Source organism: Cannabis sativa, chromosome 4 (genome assembly GCF_029168945.1).
Source record: "Cannabis sativa cultivar Pink pepper isolate KNU-18-1 chromosome 4, ASM2916894v1, whole genome shotgun sequence".
In the NCBI taxonomy this organism is placed as follows: domain Eukaryota; kingdom Viridiplantae; phylum Streptophyta; class Magnoliopsida; order Rosales; family Cannabaceae; genus Cannabis; species Cannabis sativa.
The window spans coordinates 13,244,387-13,261,580 of NC_083604.1; the positions used below are offsets into that span (position 1 = coordinate 13,244,387).

Consider the following 17,194-nt stretch of genomic DNA (forward strand, 5'->3'; position numbering starts at 1 on the left):
ATATAAACAATGATGATGTCATTGTCATCATTGCAAACATAAATTGAGAAGATATATTGAAAAAAACAATTATTTTAAAAATATTATAGAAAAGGGTATATATTAGGTATTAAATAAAACTACAATATTTTTGAAATTTAATTGCTTTTAACGTTTTAAAATGTAAATTTTCCTTCTTTTTTTTTTTTCATATAATTGATAATTTTGAATTTTATTTTTGATGTCATAAATTATTCAATACTTTTTTTAAAAAAAATTAAGTGAAATAACTTATTATAACTATAATGTATAATGTAGACCGTTATAAAAACAAGTAGTTATAAAAAAATTTAAAAACATAAAAGTTCACTCTTACTATAGTTGCTTTTTATAACATATGACTACACAGTATTTTCTTAATTTCACTTTCAATTAACAACAAAATCCTCCAACAACTTGCTGCATCTCTTTCTCTCTCTCTCATCACTTTAACATAGTCTAATTTGTAAGCATAATCTTAATAACTGTCAACAACAAAAAGAAAAGAAGTATATTCAAGAATTAGCTTTAATATATTTGAAGTGTTTCTCAATTCTGCTTCATATTAAAAACACTCTCTACAATTTTAGATATACTTTCCTTTACTACTTTCTACAATTTTTGATCTTAAAAGTAGCAACTTTCTGCAATAGGCAATTTGCACTAGCAATTTTAAATAACATCCTTTTAAGTGCTTGTATATCAGTACTCTTCTCCTTTGCAGTTTTCACTATCCTCTTTTTGCTGAAAATTTGACATGTCAAGTAGTTTCAGCAAAAAGAACAATTAATTTATAGAGAAGGAAAACAAAAAGGCTAAGAACACTTGTACTGACTTTCACAGTATGAACCAACACCAATCATTTGAAAACATTTAAATTACCTAATACTAATAGATTTTCTTGATGTTCATTGACTTAGCCAATAATTTATGGCCTCACAAGTTTACCCTTTCTTTAAAAAAAGAAAAAAAGTCCTAGTGAATAACTAGGAAGAGTTATCTCTATTGTTGTTTTTCTTTGTTTCAACCTGAGCTACCCTGTACTTGTACTTACTTGCACAATACAGAAAAATGCAGAAATTGATTACACTAAGAGCTGTTAGCAGCCAATAGAGATAATCAAATCTACCAGTGTTTATATTCTGGGACAGCCATGAGGGCTCCCCTTTCTCTGGATTCCCCGTTACAGATTTGACAATGCTGTTGATTATGGAGGCCATAAAGCACCCCAAACCACCTGCAAGAGCAGCATAAGCCGATCCTATACTTTTCATAGCATCAGGAGCTTCCTCATACAAGAACTCTAGCAAACCAACTATGCAGAACACTTCAGCAATGCCAATCAAGCAATACTGAATAAGCAACCAGTATGCACTCAAGTGTGGCATTGGAGTTATAAATACCAACTCGTATCCATGCTTAATGGCATAGTTTCTTCTGTATTTTTCAAAAATGGCTGCCCATGCCACAGACAGGATGGAAACTGCTAATCCAATGCCAATCCTCTGAAGCTGTGAAGCGCCATGAGGATGGCCTGTGAAGCGTCGGGACAGTGGAACGAAGGTAGAGTAATAGAGTGACAGTATGAGGAAAATGCTTAGGCCAGGAAACACAGGCATGCATGTCACTGGGAGTTTTAGATGGCCAATGTGGGTGTTCATTGTGTATGCTTGCTGCACTGACAGTGTTAGGTACTCGGTCAACACTGCAGTAAGGATTATTGTACATGCTGGTATTGGAATGAGTTTCAAAAGGATCTTCACTTCCTCTACTTGAGTCACAGTGCAGAGCCTCCAGGGATTTGGCTCACCAACATCTTCTTTCAGCTGCAGGGCTGCCTTATCCAAAATTCTGCAATATTTGACAGAAGCAACGTAAATCAGAGGAAAATCTGAGTTTGAGTAGAGTTCATAGACGAAAGATCACCAAATTTCACATTGAATAGATGTAAAAATCACCAATTCACTTATAGAATCCACTAATTTTCTACTGATTTTAAGTCAGAACTTTATAGATATTAAATGAGCTTCTGATCAAAAATGATAGCAATTCGAAAGAGAATCCGTTGTTGATTTTGAATTGGAACCCCATACATTTTAGCAAAAATTACCTGAAATCCTCTGTGTGCACTATCTTTCCACTGCCCTTTATAGCAGATTGTTTGCCAGGGACCTCATACAAGCCTATGAAATCGCCACTAGAGAAAGAAGCGTTTCTCTTTCGAAAAGCTGCAACAAGAACTTGAGCAACCCTGGTGAGAGGGCTACCTCCAGGTAACCTATGCCTGTACATAGGAGTACCAAGGAAGAACACCAAGTTTGATAATCCCATAGCTGCAGCCAGTGAGCCAAAGGCGGCACCCCACCCGAGTTTAATCTGAATGTAGACCACTGCTGTGAAGGCAATAATAGCCCCAATAGTGACTGAAAGATAAAAGAAGTTGAAAAACCTATCAAGATGGGTTTTATAGTCTTTGCTCTTCTCATCAAACTGATCAGCTCCAAAGGAAGAAACACATGGCCTTATTCCTGCAGCTCCAAACCCAGTTATGTACAAAACAGTGTAAAGGTAAAGCATCTGCCATGGCTTTGCAGGCTCACAACTGCCCAAAAGCAGAGATAGCTGGTCGCATTGGTCCTGGTTTGGTGTGAAAACATCCAGAGCAGCACACAAAGTGATCCCTGTCAAACCCTTTACAAAGCAAACAAAAGTATTGAATCTTTTTCTTAATCTTCAGTGACTAATGGAAAATAAAATGATAAATGAAGCAAATCCCATTTCCCCAATTCCTTACCAGAAGATATATTGTTGTGAAGATTGCTATTGTCCAATATCTACCAAGGTAAGCATCGGCTAGGAATCCACCTAGGACAGAGGAAGCTTGTGATATCCCTAAGAAGTTATTAACTGCATTTGATGAGCTTGAGAAGGGTCTATGCATAACATAGAACATAAAAGCCACCATGTTCACAGACAACCCAAAATAAGCCATTCTCTCAGCCATTTCATTCCCTACAACAACATGTTAAGAAAAAACCAATCTGTATAATAATGTTATGGGAAGTTAATGAAGACTACATGTTTTAACATTAATACCAAATATGAAGAAGGCTGCAATCCAACCGCCAGTCTTTGAAAGATCAGCAATTGGTTTGCCCCTGATATTAACAGGGGTAGTTCCACCAGTATAGCCACGGCCAAAAGCAGTGCGTCGGTCATCTGACTCAATGAAATAAATTCCCAGTTTCTTCCTTTCTGAAGTTGAACCCACACTGAAACTAGTGCCACTAGTGATCATCACACCACCCCCTTCTGGCGACTTGATTTCTCCTCTTGCACCCATCTCAGTACTCTCCTAGATCAATAGCCACTCTTAATAAGAACCATATTTCTCCCAATAACCAAGAAGATTCTATATGTATATATATAGATGTTAGATAATATCATGGCCTATGTTTTATGGGACCATCTATATATGTGTGTGTTGTAGTTATATTTAGACCTACAAATCAGCTGAGGGTGAGTGCAGATTGTTGCTCTGCTCAGCTCACCAGTATATGAGAAATATCTAAAATTTAGACAGAAGTTGGGGAAGTAAGCCATATATGAAAGAAATGAAAGTAAAGAGTTAATGAAGGAAAGGGACCATAAAGAGAGAGAGAAAGAGAAAGAGCATTAAATAGCAAACTTTGTTGGCAGGAGTTTGTTGAATGAAGGAAATGAAAGGGCCCCATTTATACCATTGTCACTATTATAAGTAATAGACAATTAGTAGTGTGTCACTCGTGATTAACCAAATTGGATTATGCCAAGCAGTCACTCTCACTCTCACTCTCACACTCAATTCCCTATAAGTAGTGGTTAAGCCACCTATAAAATTCAATTTATTGCTGTATAAGTATGTCTACCTAATATGATTAATCAAAATAAGCTATGTATATGATTGATGTCGGTGTCGTTGTACCTGTTTGTAGTTGGATGATGTTATTGGTACAAGTGTATTATACATTATTTTGTCAGAAAATATCCTTAAATAAATGCCCATGATTCTCCTACTCAAGTTATAGCTGTTGGAAAAATTCTCATTACAAGAGAGAATAGGAGAATTACAATCAAAATACTCAAAATACAAATAAAAGTATTTCATCAAGATTACAAGAAATCTAGAGAAGAAGAAGGATAACACACAAAAGTTTCGACCAAGCGCCATGCTTTGTCCTAAAAGTCATTTCCTCCCTCATATGGACACTTAGGGAAACTCTAGAAATGCTCTTAAGGATTTATCAAGCCTCATATGCTCAGCCTTGTCTCTAAGGATGAGCATATCCTCACAAGGTTCTAACCACAGCAAATGGTTTCAACCACTTCTTATGCAAGTGAACAATATGACCTCTATTTATAGAGTTTTCACTCTCATATGAACATGAATGATCACCATAAAGCCCTTGGATGTTACCAATCATAAATTGGGCATTTATGTTATTAATTGGGTGATTTGGAGGAGTTTTGGGCTGTTACAAAGGCTCTCAAACTTTCAAAAACGTGGGCAATAATATGCTGAAAAAAACAGTAACTAGTTACTAGTTACCATTTTTTTCAGCTTTGGCCAATTCTTTTCCAAAGTGTTCCAAATCATTCCCACTTGATTTTGAAACATTTATACACCTTATAAATGAATAAATCAAGTCTCCAACAATAATATTTTCAATAACTATCATTCATTCACATTCATAAAAAATTAGTAACATCTTTTACTAATTTAAGAGTGAAAAAAGAGATGAGAGTTACATATTCAAGTGATCATCAATTTAAAGGATTTGCAACTCCTATTTTGAGATCATTCTACACAAATTTTGTAACTCCATAATGTATGTTACAATTTGACAAAATTAATACTTTGTCACACTTAATTATTTATAACTTAATTATTTAATCTACATATTATATTATATAAAATAATATAACATTCCCCCACTAGATTAAATAATATCTCATCAAATAATTTTGTAACACAACAGTTTATTTAATCAATCAAACATTATATTATGGAGTAATATAATATTCCCCCACTTGATTAAATAACTTCACTCTAATAGAAACCATTGCATTTGTGCATAGTGTAAAATGTCTTTCGACTTGAATTTTACCTTAGTGTAATTACCACAAAGTTTATCGAAATTTTGGTTGCCGTAGCATTGAACCACTATTTCTTGATAACAAACCTAGGTGATAACACACACACATTTGCTATGTTCACTCAAGAACCTTATGGATTGCTTTTGCACCGTTAATGGCCATGTGCACAAATCCAATTCATGGACTTTCTAGAGAATAACTCCCAATTCTCATAAGAGGCGGCACCACCCCTAGTCCATATAGGTGGAGTTTTAGTGTCTCACAATACTTACACTTTCTTAAGCTTAAGTGAGTTTTCTTAAGCTTAAGCTCCATTAAAAAATCTTTCAGTTTTAACCCTCAATTTTCACCACATGTACGCATCCATAGATGGGACAATTGAGTACCACATTCACTCTATTGATTTGTTATTACCTATTGAACTTAAGACTAGATTTTTACTAGTGTTAAGATAGGTTACCATCAACGAGCAAATTGCTAAGGGAGTTTAGGTCCCATCCTCGAAATTCATGCTTTAATCTTGTATGAAGATTAAGCGATTTGTTAACCTCACACTTTTGATTCCAAACGAATCATGCTAGCCAAATATATAGTGTTCACTTTGTGACCACTTTTCTCCTTAAGTACTTAAGCTTTGAAAATTCAATCATAAAAGATTAATTTTCACACAACTCAAATTCTCAATAATTTTGATATCAAGCATATCAAAATTAAACATTAATTTAGACACCAAGCATGTCTAAATTACACACTTAACTTTATACACCAAACATGTCAAAGTTATACTATATTTAAGACATCAAGCATATATCTCAAATATATACATTTTTAGTTTTAGACATTCAATATGTCTAAACTTCTCATATTGGAGTATGCACCCCCACTATCTTAAATTTAATTTCCTTCTTGAAATTATTACCACCAAATTTTGACACTAAATATGTCAAAATTTCACATATGCACATAGCAAAATATTAATTTCGAATATTAAATTCAAAACCACATATATATAATCAATAATTTCTCAATAAATTTGATTAAACTCAAATCTCACCCCCACATTTAACCATAAAGTTAAAATACCACATATCACTTTAAAATAAATCTCTTTATTGTATTTTGTTCTCTACACATTATCTTTCAAAATAATGTGCACTCAAAATTATCATGAACCTTTCGATATCACATGATAATCTCTCCAAATACCACTTACAAATTAATAGAATTATTTTATCCATTATTTGTCCTTTATTAACAAAATTATACTTAAAATTTGTTAATAGATAACACAAAATTCACATAATGATAAAATTATTTCTTCAATTTTATGGTTATCTCCTCATTGAGATTAGTCCAAAGTTAACAAAATTACTTCTCATCAATTTTGTTTCACCACTTTACCTTTTAAGATTCAAAATTGCTTCTCCAATTTTATAATCTTTTATCTCATTATTTGAATCCACAATGATCCACTTTCTTTGAGTCTAAAATTGTCCTTCCAATTGTATGAGCTCATTCCACAATATAGATCCACTTTTATCACTATGCTCTTGCTATGAAATGAACAAACACAAAAAAGTGTAACTCACATAGTTCACGTTTTCTTATCTCATAAAATGAGATGATTATCACCAAAATAGAACTTCATTTCCAAGTAACTATCTTTAATCATAATATAGTTTCACAATAATAATGATAGAATGAACACATTTTTCTTATCATCATCTCCATTATCATACCATATAGTACATATATTAATATGATAATTTATATACATATATTAATACACAAAATTAATATATAACTCCCATAAAATTATAACTCTCAAATAATTTTATATTAATTAATATTGTATATATGTTACCATACTATCATAAATAACATATACAAAATATCAATATTAATTCCACAATTAAATATATATATATGTTACATATCATATATATTAACATACAAATACATTAATATGCATATACACAATATATATCATGTATGCATGTATATAGAAATCACTATTTCTACATATTTATTCTCACAAATATATATATAATATTATATCTCATGCTCATCATATAATATACATATAACTCACATATGTCACATATTATATGATATATATATATCTCTCTCACATATATACATATAATAATATGTTATAATCTCAATTATAATATTATATATCACTATATATAATAATATAATATACACATATCATATATATTAACATGTAAAAACTTTATACCAAAATATCATATCTCATCATATGAATATGTTAATATATATTACTATTAAATAAATAAGATATCACAAAATAAATCCACCATGCTTACCCATGGATGGCTTGAATCTCTTACCACATTCTTTTTCTTCTCATGATCTTGATTTATGCTCTCCCTCATGGATAATTTTCTTTGATTGTTTGACCTCCATGGCATGTCTTTTAGAAAGAAGAATATGCCACATAAATGACTTTTAGATTGTTGGAAAAATTCTCATTACAAGAGAGAATAGGAGGATTACAATCAAAATACTCAAAATACAAATAAAAGTATTTCATCAAGATTACAAGAAATCTAGAGAAGAAGAAGGATAACACACAAAAAGCTTGACCAAGGCTCAAGGACCTTTGTCCTAAAAGTCATTTCCTCCCTCATATGGACACTTAGGGAAACTCTAGAAATGCTCTTAAGGATTTATCAAGCCTCATATGCTCAGCCTAGTCTCTAAGGATGAGCATATCCTCACAAGGTTCTAACCACAACAAATGGTTTCAACCACTTCTTATGCAAGTGAACAATATGACCTCTATTTATAGAGTTTTCACTCTCATATGAACATGAATGATCACCATAAAGCCCTTGGATGTTACCAATCATAAATTGGGCATTTATGTTATTAATTGGGTGATTTGGAGGAGTTTTGGGTTGTTACAAAGGCTCTCAAACTTTCAAGAACGTGGGCAATAATATGCTGAAAAAAACAGTAACTAGTTACTAGTTACCATTTTTTCAGCTTTGGCCAATTCTTTTCCAAAGTGTTCCAAATCATTCCCACTTGATTTTGAAACATTTATACACCTTATAAATGAATAAATCAAGTCTCCAACAATAATATTTTCAATAACTATCATTCATTCACATTCATAAAAAATTAGTAACATCTTTTACTAATTTAAGAGTGAAAAAAGAGATGAGAGTTACATATTCAAGTGATCATCAATTTAAAGGATTTGCAACTCCTATTTTGAGATCATTCTACACAAATTTTGTAACTCCATAATGTATGTTACAATTTGACAAAATTAATACTTTGTCACACTTAATTATTTATAACTTAATTATTTAATCTACATATTATATTATATAAAATAATATAACATTCCCCCACTAGATTAAATAATATCTCATCAAATAATTTTGTAACACAACAGTTTATTTAATCAATCAAACATTATATTATGGAGTAATATAATATTCCCCCACTTGATTAAATAACTTCACTCTAATAGAAACCATTGCATTTGTGCATAGTGTAAAATGTCTTTCGACTTGAATTTTACCTTAGTGTAATTACCACAAAGTTTATCGAAATTTTGGTTGCCGTAGCATTGAACCACTATTTCTTGATAACAAACCGGTGATAACACACACACATTTGCTATGTTCACTCAAGAACCTTATGGATTGCTTTTGCACCGTTAATGGCCATGTGCACAAATCCAATTCATGGACTTTCTAGAGAATAATTCCCAATTCTCATAAGAGGCGGCACCACCCCTAGTCCATATAGGTGGAGTTTTAGTGTCTCACAATACTTACACTTTCTTAAGCTTAAGTGAGTTTTCTTAAGCTTAAGCTCCATTAAAAAATCTTTCAGTTTTAACCCTCAATTTTCACCACATGTACGCATCCATAGATGGGACAATTGAGTACCACATTCACTCTATTGATTTGTTATTACCTATTGAACTTAAGACTAGATTTTTACTAGTGTTAAGATAGGTTACCATCAACGAGCAAATTGCTAAGGGAGTTTAGGTCCCATCCCTCGAAATTCATGCTTTAATCTTGTATGAAGATTAAGCGATTTGTTAACCTCACACTTTTGATTCCAAACGAATCATGCTAGCCAAATATATAGTGTTCACTTTGTGACCACTTTTCTCCTTAAGTACTTAAGCTTTGAAAATTCAATCATAAAAGATTAATTTTCACACAACTCAAATTCTCAATAATTTTGATATCAAGCATATCAAAATTAAACATTAATTTAGACACCAAGCATGTCTAAATTACACACTTAACTTTATACACCAAACATGTCAAAGTTATACTATATTTAAGACATCAAGCATATATCTCAAATATATACATTTTTAGTTTTAGACATTCAATATGTCTAAACTTCTCATATTGGAGTATGCACCCCCACTATCTTAAATTTAATTTCCTTCTTGAAATTATTACCACCAAATTTTGACACTAAATATGTCAAAATTTCACATATGCACATAGCAAAATATTAATTTCGAATATTAAATTCAAAACCACATATATATAATCAATAATTTCTCAATAAATTTGATTAAACTCAAATCTCACCCCCACATTTAACCATAAAGTTAAAATACCACATATCACTTTAAAATAAATCTCTTTATTGTATTTTGTTCTCTACACATTATCTTTCAAAATAATGTGCACTCAAAATTATCATGAACCTTTCGATATCACATGATAATCTCTCCAAATACCACTTACAAATTAATAGAATTATTTTATCCATTATTTGTCCTTTATTAACAAAATTATACTTAAAATTTGTTAATAGATAACACAAAATTCACATAATGATAAAATTATTTCTTCAATTTTATGGTTATCTCCTCATTGAGATTAGTCCAAAGTTAACAAAATTACTTCTCATCAATTTTGTTTCACCACTTTACCTTTTAAGATTCAAAATTGCTTCTCCAATTTTATAATCTTTTATCTCATTATTTGAATCCACAATGATCCACTTTCTTTGAGTCTAAAATTGTCCTTCCAATTGTATGAGCTCATTCCACAATATAGATCCACTTTTATCACTATGCTCTTGCTATGAAATGAACAAACACAAAAAAGTGTAACTCACATAGTTCACGTTTTCTTATCTCATAAAATGAGATGATTATCACCAAAATAGAACTTCATTTCCAAGTAACTATCTTTAATCATAATATAGTTTCACAATAATAATGATAGAATGAACACATTTTTCTTATCATCATCTCCATTATCATACCATATAGTACATATATTAATATGATAATTTATATACATATATTAATACACAAAATTAATATATAACTCCCATAAAATTATAACTCTCAAATAATTTTATATTAATTAATATTGTATATATGTTACCATACTATCATAAATAACATATACAAAATATCAATATTAATTCCACAATTAAATATATATATATGTTACATATCATATATATTAACATACAAATACATTAATATGCATATACACAATATATATCATGTATGCATGTATATAGAAATCACTATTTCTACATATTTATTCTCACAAATATATATATAATATTATATCTCATGCTCATCATATAATATACATATAACTCACATATGTCACATATTATATGATATATATATATCTCTCTCACATATATACATATAATAATATGTTATAATCTCAATTATAATATTATATATCACTATATATAATAATATAATATACACATATCATATATATTAACATGTAAAAACTTTATACCAAAATATCATATCTCATCATATGAATATGTTAATATATATTACTATTAAATAAATAAGATATCACAAAATAAATCCACCATGCTTACCCATGGATGGCTTGAATCTCTTACCACATTCTTTTTCTTCTCATGATCTTGATTTATGCTCTCCCTCATGGATAATTTTCTTTGATTGTTTGACCTCCATGGCATGTCTTTTAGAAAGAAGAATATGCCACATAAATGACTTTTAGATTGTTGGAAAAATTCTCATTACAAGAGAGAATAGGAGGATTACAATCAAAATACTCAAAATACAAATAAAAGTATTTCATCAAGATTACAAGAAATCTAGAGAAGAAGAAGGATAACACACAAAAAGCTTGACCAAGGCTCAAGGACCTTTGTCCTAAAAGTCATTTCCTCCCTCATATGGACACTTAGGGAAACTCTAGAAATGCTCTTAAGGATTTATCAAGCCTCATATGCTCAGCCTAGTCTCTAAGGATGAGCATATCCTCACAAGGTTCTAACCACAACAAATGGTTTCAACCACTTCTTATGCAAGTGAACAATATGACCTCTATTTATAGAGTTTTCACTCTCATATGAACATGAATGATCACCATAAAGCCCTTGGATGTTACCAATCATAAATTGGGCATTTATGTTATTAATTGGGTGATTTGGAGGAGTTTTGGGTTGTTACAAAGGCTCTCAAACTTTCAAGAACGTGGGCAATAATATGCTGAAAAAAACAGTAACTAGTTACTAGTTACCATTTTTTCAGCTTTGGCCAATTCTTTTCCAAAGTGTTCCAAATCATTCCCACTTGATTTTGAAACATTTATACACCTTATAAATGAATAAATCAAGTCTCCAACAATAATATTTTCAATAACTATCATTCATTCACATTCATAAAAAATTAGTAACATCTTTTACTAATTTAAGAGTGAAAAAAGAGATGAGAGTTACATATTCAAGTGATCATCAATTTAAAGGATTTGCAACTCCTATTTTGAGATCATTCTACACAAATTTTGTAACTCCATAATGTATGTTACAATTTGACAAAATTAATACTTTGTCACACTTAATTATTTATAACTTAATTATTTAATCTACATATTATATTATATAAAATAATATAACAATAGCTATATACAGTCAAACCTCTATCTAAGAGTACTCTATTCAAAAATAACTTCTAATTTGTTATAAAAAAATCAAGTCTCAATTTGGGCCAATTATAAATAAGAATAACCTCTAAATTGTAATTAGTTATACATTTTTTAAGTCCCGTATTAACAAAGTATACCTCTATATAAAAATAATTACATATTAATAAAAAATATACATATATTTTTTAAAATTATTTACGTAGAATTAATAATTTTATTCTAAATTGTAATACATGTATAAATATTATATTTACTCAAAAATAATTCTATTATTATATAGTATTAAGGATTGTTTAATGTTATTATTGTTACATTGATATTTATTGGTGTTTTAATTTTTTTTCCTAGTGTACCTCTATATAATTATAATCTCTCAATTAAAATATAATTTTCTTAGTTCCAAATATATTCTTAAATAGAGGTTTTACTGTATATCCATTTATTTATACTATTTACTACTATACTAATCTCACTTTTTAATAATTTGTCATATACTAATAATTAAATGAACAACTAGCTACACCTACACTACGCACTACAGATTAAATGCTTCTAGATCCTGACCTCAGTGTATTTACACATAGAACTGTAAAATGCTTGATTCGAATGCCCATCTTAATAAACAACAATCGAAGAATAAAATATAGGGACCGGATTTTGTCCCGTTACTGTACGGACACGGATTGCAATCCGTGATGTACTGTAACCGTCGGATGGGCAGTTACTTTGATCCAAAGGTTGGGGTTCATGTAGGGGTTGATGTAGGGGTATGTAGGGTTAAATAAATGGATACCGGCTACTTTTTTGAAATTTAAATTTATTAAAAAATGGAAAAGTGAACAGTTACATCCATCAATCAAGTCCTATCAACCTATCAACCGTCGTCCCTCTCCACTCACTATACCATTTCATTGTTATTTTTATTTTGTTGTTTATTTTGCAAAGTTCTTTCATTTCCATTTTCGTCTCTGCTAGGGCAAAAGCAAAGTTCTTTCATTTCCATTTTCTTTTTCATTTTCCATTTTGTTTTTCCATTTTCCATTTTCATTTGAGTTGGTGAAACCCATACTGTACATTTTGTTCACTGTGGTGTACATTACTCGGAGTCTGCCATTGTTGGAGTTGTTACAGGGAGTGTCAACGGTGGGTTTTACACTTTGTCCGTTCTACTTTACATACTTTTCACAGAAAAAAAAATACATTTTTCAAGCGAACGTGGTGTTTTTGCATTTTCGTGTACTTAATATCTTCCATTTTGTCTCAGGTGTGGAGGGTGAGGTGTTGCAAGGATTGTGCATTTCTGTGTGGAGGTATTACTTTCTCTATCTCTCTCTATCTCTTTCTCTCTGGTTTTGTGTTGAATGGAGTTTGTATTTCTTTCTCTCTGTCTCCCCCCGTGCATGTGCTTGGTTGTATGTGTGGAATGTACTCTAAATTGTTTTGAGTTTTTCGTTTTAGTTTTTTATGAATATATGATTCGGTATTTCTATTTAAAGTGGAATGCACTGTAATTTAGGGGTTTTGATTTAGGTATTTTGATTTCGGTATTTGTGAAATGTGTTAGTTCACTTGTTTGGATTTTGAATATTTGGGGATTGGATAAATGGAGATTTTTTGAGCAATATGACAAAACTCATTTCAATTTAAAAATCTGAACCCAATAAAACAAAAATAGTTGTATTGTTATTATTATTATGGCCTTATGTATAGGTATTAGAGAAAAAGATGTTATCTTTTTTCAGTTATGTGTACGGTGAAGACTAAAGATATAAATGTATCATATGTTTTTGAGCAACACCCGAAAAATATAATTCACAAGTTCTATAATATTAGGTTGGATATTGTTTTAGTGATCTTATCATTATGTAACTGATTTTGCTTTCTTTCTTGTTTTTGGGATAAAATATGAAAATATCAAGTATTTGTAAGTATGGTACCAATTTTAGAGGCACTAAACTTATTGGTACTGAGCATAATGTCATACAATTTAAATATCCTAATAGAAATAGGAGATATTATCAAACCAAACAAGTTGTGTATTGAATTAAAAACTTAACACAGATAAATTAGGAGTACTATTAAAAATTCGGATAAGAATAATTTAAAAAAATATATGTTTTAAATTTTGTAAAGATATTTGTACTATAGAAAATAAAATTTTCGTACATTTTTGAGACCTTATAAAATTAAAACCCTTTCGAAATTTTTTCACTTATGCAGATAAAATTCATCTTATAAAATAGTATCAAAAGAAAGCTATTTTGTAAAGTAATATAGAAGTGGACAAGGTTTAGAAGTCCCATTTTGCAACCCCATCAAAGCTTAATGTTCATACTTGAGGAAGTGTAATAAGACATTAGTAAGTACTCTAGTTAGCAAGTAAAACATTAGTTGCATTCTCCTTTGAAGAATTATGGAGTTTTTGACTATGTTAGGTATAGGGAAAAAATGTGGAAGGGATAGAAAATAAGTTTAAAAAATTGTGGTAGATCCTTATTATTTATTCTTCTCAGTGTATATTTTCATGTTCCTTCTGCATCTACACTGAGATGCCTACAATAAAATCTTAATATAATTGTTTCTATATTTTATATTACATATGTTGGCATCATTGTATGTTAAAAGTGAATACTGTATAACTGACTTTGCTGGGATGGTATTGTAATAGTAAATTATCTTAGGAAAATATGATAACTTGGAAGCAAAGGGAGACTATTTTGCAACAAGATGAGTGATTTTTATTGTTATTATTACTTGTTTATTTTATTAATTGTTTGTGAACTGCTGTACTTTGCGGTTTTTTTGTTCCAATCGATGCTTGGAGTTGTTGGTTTGGTACAACCCACTCGATTTTGGGAAATTGACATTGCTTTTAATTGAATTTTAATCTTATTTGAATTTTCCTTTTGGGAAATTAGAATTATAACAAAACTAACAATTTACAGAATCCATTATTTAGGCATATTGGTACATTGTACTTAACAGTTTCCATGTAATACATATTATGAAATTATGTTATATGGGAAGAGATGCTTACCTGTTATTGTACACATATAGAAAATTAAGTGTCGGGATGTCATGAATACACTGAAATGTTAGACAATTGCATGAATTATTCAAAGTCTTTGTCTTCCAATATTTTAGTGTTTTGAATGTTTGTTAATTTAAGTTATTTTGTCTTGTGTAATAGGTTTATAAAATGGTATTTAAACGGAAGAGGGGGGCTGCTATGAGACAAAAAGGATGCGGCGAGAGATAAAGAAGAAGGATCCGAAGGAAGCTTGGCCGAAGTACTAGTGAGTTATTTGTGGCAGTTATTTTAGTGGTAATATTTTTTGGTTTTGAAAATAATATTTATAATTCCATTCCTTTATTTAATTGATGCAGCCAAGCCAATTTCTATGCTTATGCTGATGCACACAAAGAGAAACCTAAAGCAGATGTGAGTGACTTGGACTGTGTTATGGATCTTTTATTTTTTATCTTTGATTTAGCGTACTTTTGTTAATAATCGAGTCTTAATATTGCAGGTGCTTCGTAGTTTTAAGGAGCAATTCAAGCTTCTTACCGATGAAGAGATTGAGAATTGGGCTGCATACGAAGTCGAGGCTTCCCCCTCCAAGGTTGGTGGTAGAGGGAAAGGGAAGAAGGTGAAGGAGACATTATCTGCTGAGCCAGGGATTGACAACAACGAAGGTGTGGGGGACGTTCAAGTTTCTGGTCGTTGCTCATTCGAGCGTTTGGGGAGAATAGTCCCACTGCTGAACGAGGCTCAAAAAGAAATGGTGAGAAATGCCGGTTTCTCAACATTTTTAAGGGAGGATGCCCCGTACATAGACGCTAAGATAGTTAGTTGGCTGATCGATCACGTGGATCCCACCACTTCTCGGCTGGAGATATTTGGAAGAACAATCCAACTATCCGCCAAGCTGTTTGAGGATGTCATGGGAATCCGGGATGGCGGAGAACCCGTGGCAACCGAAAGTGAGCGTGACACAGGTTGAGTTTGACGTCCTCTTCAAGGCCAAGGACTATAGGTATTCCCCGACTTTGCTTTGGAGAATGAGCTCGGGAAACCGGCGACGGTGACTACTGTTTCTCATTAAGTTTCTCCTTGTCCGTATTGGAACCGTGTTGCCGCCGAAGAATGGTACCGAGGTCGGCACTAGCTACATGCATTCTTTAGTTGACATAAGGTCAATTAAGAAGAAGAATTGGGCGGCTATGGGATATCGATATCTAATGAGCTCTCTACACGGTACAAGACGAAGAACACCAAAAATGTCTCGGTTGCACGATATTTTTACGGAGTAAGTTTTCGAATTATTGTGATGGTAGCAATTTTATTCTCTCGTGTACCGTCTTTGTGGTAATATATGTATGCACTTTTGTTTGGTGGCGGCTTGTATATTTGACGCACGTAGGCCGGACTGCTACTCACGTGGACCGAACTGTGGCTCCAATTGACTTTTGGACCACAAAACACTGCAAGTCAGTGTACAAGTGGATTCGAGACCAGGGTGGTCACACAAGTGGAAAGGTACATTTAGTACTTCAATTTTCTAATGCGTTAGAATTTTATTTGAGAGATATGCTAACTAGTTTTTTTGGTGTACTAAGCAGGTGAAGTTGACTAACACGTATGTGTTACCGCCAAGTTTTGAATCCGTTGCGGTTGGGCAACCCACAAATGACGCAATATACAAAGCCGTGTGTGAGTTGAAAGATGAGGTCTTCGGCTTGATTTGAAGGTGAGCGGCGCAAAAGAGGCATTGCGAAGGTACTCTCCACTTACCTTGGGAAGGGGACTATGAAAGAAGTGTTGGAGATACCTGAGACGAGCAAAGTTCAGCGCTCGCTTTCGTTCAACGGGGAGACCGAGAAGAAGGATGACGTCGGTGTCGAGGAAAAGGATGGTGAAGGGACGAAGGATGACGTGGTTGTCGAGGAAAAGGATGGTGAAGGGACGAAGGATCAATTGGAAGAGGATGTTGATGATGTAGAGAGTGTCCCTTCACTTAATCTATCAGAAGAGAAGGTCGTTGTTCCAACTAAGGTGGTTGTTTCTGATGATTCGTTTGAGGTTA

General features: G+C 31.8%; 2 protein-coding genes across 2 annotated transcripts; one reads left to right on the forward strand and one right to left on the reverse strand.

The window, feature by feature from the left end:
- Positions 1-789: 789 nt before the first annotated feature.
- On the reverse strand, positions 790-3,747 carry LOC115714073 (protein NRT1/ PTR FAMILY 6.1). The gene is made up of 4 exons (XM_061113296.1): positions 3,115-3,747; positions 2,813-3,030; positions 2,129-2,709; positions 790-1,869 (listed from the first exon to the last, which is right to left on the reverse strand). Exons 1-4 carry the CDS (start codon positions 3,359-3,361, stop codon positions 1,005-1,007), a joined length of 1,911 nt encoding a protein of 636 aa, XP_060969279.1. The 5' UTR covers positions 3,362-3,747; the 3' UTR covers positions 790-1,004.
- An 11,603-nt stretch (positions 3,748-15,350) lies between these two features.
- On the forward strand, positions 15,351-16,856 carry LOC133036795 (uncharacterized). Its single transcript, XM_061113538.1, has 5 exons — positions 15,351-15,403; positions 15,495-15,549; positions 15,638-16,106; positions 16,532-16,647; positions 16,731-16,856. Exons 1-5 carry the CDS (start codon positions 15,351-15,353, stop codon positions 16,854-16,856), a joined length of 819 nt encoding a protein of 272 aa, XP_060969521.1.
- Positions 16,857-17,194: the final 338 nt, after the last annotated feature.

What these genes read in the sequence shown, in the direction of transcription:
- LOC133036795 (XM_061113538.1), top strand. Translation starts at nt 15,351, where the DNA reads ATGCGGCGAGAGATAAAGAAGAAGGATCCGAAGGAAGCTTGGCCGAAG. An exon ending in AAGAGAAACCTAAAGCAGAT is followed by an intron (nt 15,550 to 15,637) that starts GTGAGTGACTTG and finishes TTAATATTGCAG; the next exon opens with GTGCTTCGTAGTTTTAAGGA. An exon ending in CGAAAGTGAGCGTGACACAG is followed by an intron (nt 16,107 to 16,531) that starts GTTGAGTTTGAC and finishes TGACGCACGTAG; the next exon opens with GCCGGACTGCTACTCACGTG.
- LOC115714073 (XM_061113296.1), bottom strand. Translation starts at nt 3,361, where the DNA reads ATGGGTGCAAGAGGAGAAATCAAGTCGCCAGAAGGGGGTGGTGTGATG. An exon ending in TGCAGCCTTCTTCATATTTG is followed by an intron (nt 3,031 to 3,114) that starts GTATTAATGTTA and finishes ATGTTGTTGTAG; the next exon opens with GGAATGAAATGGCTGAGAGA. An exon ending in TCACAACAATATATCTTCTG is followed by an intron (nt 2,710 to 2,812) that starts GTAAGGAATTGG and finishes TGCTTTGTAAAG; the next exon opens with GGTTTGACAGGGATCACTTT.